The sequence below is a fragment of the Gavialis gangeticus genome, unplaced genomic scaffold (assembly GCF_001723915.1).
Source record: "Gavialis gangeticus isolate Ggan-Ray unplaced genomic scaffold, GavGan_comp1, whole genome shotgun sequence".
In the NCBI taxonomy this organism is placed as follows: Eukaryota; Metazoa; Chordata; order Crocodylia; family Gavialidae; genus Gavialis; species Gavialis gangeticus.
In genome coordinates this window covers 7,906,100-7,909,971 of record NW_017728996.1, presented here as the reverse complement: position 1 = coordinate 7,909,971, position 3,872 = coordinate 7,906,100, and the positions used below count along the sequence as shown (strand labels likewise).

General features: G+C 51.6%; 1 protein-coding gene across 1 annotated transcript in view; it reads right to left on the bottom strand.

Moving 5' to 3' along the window:
- Positions 1 to 3,872, bottom strand: part of PCSK6 (proprotein convertase subtilisin/kexin type 6) — a 153,382-nt gene that overhangs the window by 51,104 nt on the left and 98,406 nt on the right. The window contains exon 14 of the mRNA XM_019503812.1: positions 663 to 799. Coding sequence (XP_019359357.1) covers positions 663 to 799 — 137 coding nt within the window. The remainder of the gene's footprint in view (positions 1 to 662; positions 800 to 3,872) is intronic.

Below are 3,872 nucleotides of genomic sequence, written 5' to 3'. Positions count from 1 at the left end.
AAGTGGGAGGATGACTTCTTGGGTCTTGCTTGAGATGCACTGGTAGATGTAAGCCAGTTTTATTGCTTTGCCAGCTGCAGCATTGCACTGGTGGCTCATGTTCATCGTGTGGTCAATCATAACCCCCAAGTCTCTTTCGGTCGTGGTGCATGCGAGTTCCCAAGCCAAATCAATTCAAATCTAACCAAACCAATTCAAATCACATTACAGCCCCTGGCTTCCTTTTGTTTTGATCTGGATTTGGGAACCTGTATTTCTGGTTTCAGCAAAATTCAACTTCCCTTCGAAGCTAAGCTGAGAGTTCCCTTTTAGACTATCCATTGGCAGGCAGATCTCTTCATTTCCTCAGCATAAATAATTCTATCCTGTCTCAGTGGTCTTTGCATCACGCCCTACATATGGGATAAGAGTTTTATGCACCTATGCGTGAAAATGGGGGCAAACCAGGTGCTCCATTTTGTAGCCTTATACTTACGAACCATAGCATAGCGCTACCTAAGCAAAACAGCTGAGGGCCAGGACCCAGATGTTCTCGGTGAGTACTGTACAGACATCTGCATAAAGCGTGGTGTGATGAACAAGCCTATGAGCTGCACTCTGAGCAGCACCCAAGCCTCACCTCTCAGCAAGGACATGCAAGAGGGATGACAGTGGGTACGCACCTTGATGAGCAGGGTGGCGCACTTGCGACGGCATGTCGCGGACCTCCATAGTCCATTCCCCCTCGGCTCTCTCCCCCCAGCAGTGGACAGTCATGAACTCCCAGTGTCTAAATCCTTCGTTAGAATTATCGAACGCTCTGCAAAAGGAAATGAGCACAAGAATGTAAATCATAAAGCCAGCAGTGCCAAGAGGTGGGAAGAGCTGGTCATGCTATACCTCTAACAGCCTAGCCACAGACAGCCCGATGGACCAGCCTTTCACCTTCCTGATGGAGCAAGCCACCTCCCCACCCCGGCAATGGCCTTGAGGGAACCAAAGCAGTCCCTGACACGAGAGGGAATGCCAGGAAAGGATGAAATGTATTTTTAGCTGCTTGCTTATGTGTTTCAGCTGCTGCAAATAAAAAGGACGGCCAACACAAGGAGACCGGCCAACTCTTCACAGAAAGCAGTTTAAGAACCACCATGATAACCTCAGGCCAGCATGTTTTTCATAGATCTTACGATTTAATATCCAGAGGCTGCTGGGTGCCCTACTCAGGGATCTGGGGATAAACTGTCACTTCCTTACAGACCCACGAGGAGCCAAGGTTTGGAGCATTCACTACACTCAGGCTATTTGCACTGGGGCCCTGAGCACCAGACATGACCAAATAGCTATGAGACACAGCAGAGGCCCTGACAGCTGTGCGAACAGCCCCTATGGAGGGCGTGGCAGTCACGCCAACTGCACTACAGTCCTAGATGAATAATTGCACTGCGCACGCAATGGAAAAAGTCTGGCATAAACTGCTTGACACAGAGCTGGAGACATGTGCAGCCGTTCCCTCTGCGTCAGCGTAGCCAAAGCAACAGACTGGGACGAGGCTCTTGGTGCACTTGCTGAGACAACTAAAGACCAAGAATCCACCATAATGGAGCCATGGCCCTGTTAAAACCTGCAGGTGTTTCCTTCCACCCACACAGAGAAGAGGGCACAGGCCTCTGTGCCCTTGTCCAAAGCCATGAGAACAGCCCTGGGCAGCCAGAATTGTGTAGGGAAGCCCTGAGATGGCTCAGCACTACACCTGGACTCAGCTAGCGTGGACCCAAATTGGAGTGAGAGGGGGGAACTCCTTCACATGCTCTGCCAGCTGGGCCAGACCCCGATTGCTGCCTACACGAAGTCCCCAAAAACAGTCCCCTGGGGTCTGCACCACAACTCATACCCCATTCATTTGGGGTCGTCAGGAGAACACTCCAGCTTATTGACGTCTTGCGAATTCTCAGTAAGGACAGTGCTCCCCTGATAAGTCTTTGCCGAGAGGTACAAAGTCATGTCAGTAGTGGAGACTGCAGACCAGCTGCATGCACATGAGCACCTGTTGTACATGTGGGGCGGCTGCTGCTCTCGCACATCCTGGCTTTAATCAGGAACAACTCTGCACAAGCCTGCAGTGTAACACAGATGGGGGCTGGGGTTCAGCTCAGCAAACACAGTAGTCGCCGTTCTCAGGACAGACTCTGGGTGAGGCACTAGACAATGACAAGCCTTGGACTTTATAGAGCCAGGCTCAAAGTCTGAAAGCCATGATGCTTCCCCATCATGAAAAACCCTACGTTTTGTTATAGACACAAATCGAGACATGCTCCATCTAACACGGGACTCTTGATTCCCTCCTCTCCCGCTTGCATCCAGCTCCCTCCCACCTGCAAATGCTCCCGTGATATCCTGCAACTGTAAATCTAAAAGCATGCCCCAGGGAAGTTGAGAGAACAGGTGACGATGTACAACAGACCAGGAAAAGCAGCCTTCACCATGGAGCCATCAGTAGCCAAACGGCACTAGGGGATCCTTCAAACAACTGTAAACGCTTATGTTCTTAAGCCAAGGAGGTTCATCCAGGCTCACAGTTTGCAGCGGGACCATAATGTGTGAAGCCAAAAGCATGAATCAGATCTGGAGTGGAGCTGACACCATTGCTTTTCTGGTATTCACGGATCACTGGCCCCATGGTCCTTGCTATTTTTATGCTTCCAGTAATCGAAAAGAATACAGCTGTTTGCCTCATGCTCAGTCCTCTAGCAGGTCCCTGCCATCTGGAGGCTAGGATGAGGTGACAAGTGCAGCCCCCCCTCCCCAGTTATGCTAGACCAGGTATTTCTCACTGGAACACAAGGGCGTTCTGCCAGGAGAGACCTCAGTCCCAAGAGCCACCTTCACCCCTGCCAGCTCCAGTCACTGGAACTGCCCCTAGCCATCAGCCAAAAGTTTTCTGAAGCAGTTTGCAGCCACAAGAAGTAAAGTGATGGGGTTGACTGGCTGGGTTTATACTTCTTATTCTGAATAAAAACTGGGATACTCCAAGCCTTTAGATCTATGTCAGCCTTTTGCAGAAACTGTAGCTGTCAGCGTTTGGCTCAGGTGCACACAGGGAGTTTTGTGGAGAAACAGCCCTGAGTGGGCTCCTCACTTACCAGGACTCCTAAATAGGTGTATGGAAAGTAGATTAAGGGAATATGCGGGGTAAGGGGAAAGCGGCATAAAGCATTTCATTAACATGCCAGCTCCCCAGGCCTCTGCTGCTCTGCCAACTGCCCCTTCCTGTGCACCCATCACTAGCTGACATGCTGCTTCTTCGTACCAGGGGGAGGTTCCCCAGCTCCTCCCCAAGGAACCGGGGAGACATCTCTCCTTCTGGCTTTTCACTGGGATGGAAGGTCCTCTCCAGCCTCTGCCAGTTCCCCTCACAGGAAAACAGACCAGGCCACAGCTCTTCTGTGCTGTCCCATCACAAGAAACCCTGCTCTCCTCCCCAAATCTCCATTCTCTCACTTGCACAGTGACCGGTCGGACCAATCGCAGTGACCACCTGACTGAAGGACAGTCATTTCTCCCCTCCCATTGTCACCTGCTCTTGACCTGCACAGAATGCCTCTGCCATTTCCCATGCAGGGGCTGTGTAATGAGCTGCATGGCTCGGGGGCAGAAGCCCAGCTGCAGGGGGTTAAAAAGATAACAACCCGTGAAATGAGGCAGGAAGCCCAGCTGCAGGGGGGCTGGAGAGAGGAGTCTGCCTGCCCAGGAGTCCTGGGTCAGGTGAGAGGGATGATTGCTAGCCTTAGGGGGAAGTTAAAAGCTCCCAGGGAGGGGAGCAGAGAGACAGAGAGAGAGAGAGAGAGAGAGAGAGGAGGCTGGTATGCAGAGACAAGCACTGAGCCTCTCCCCAA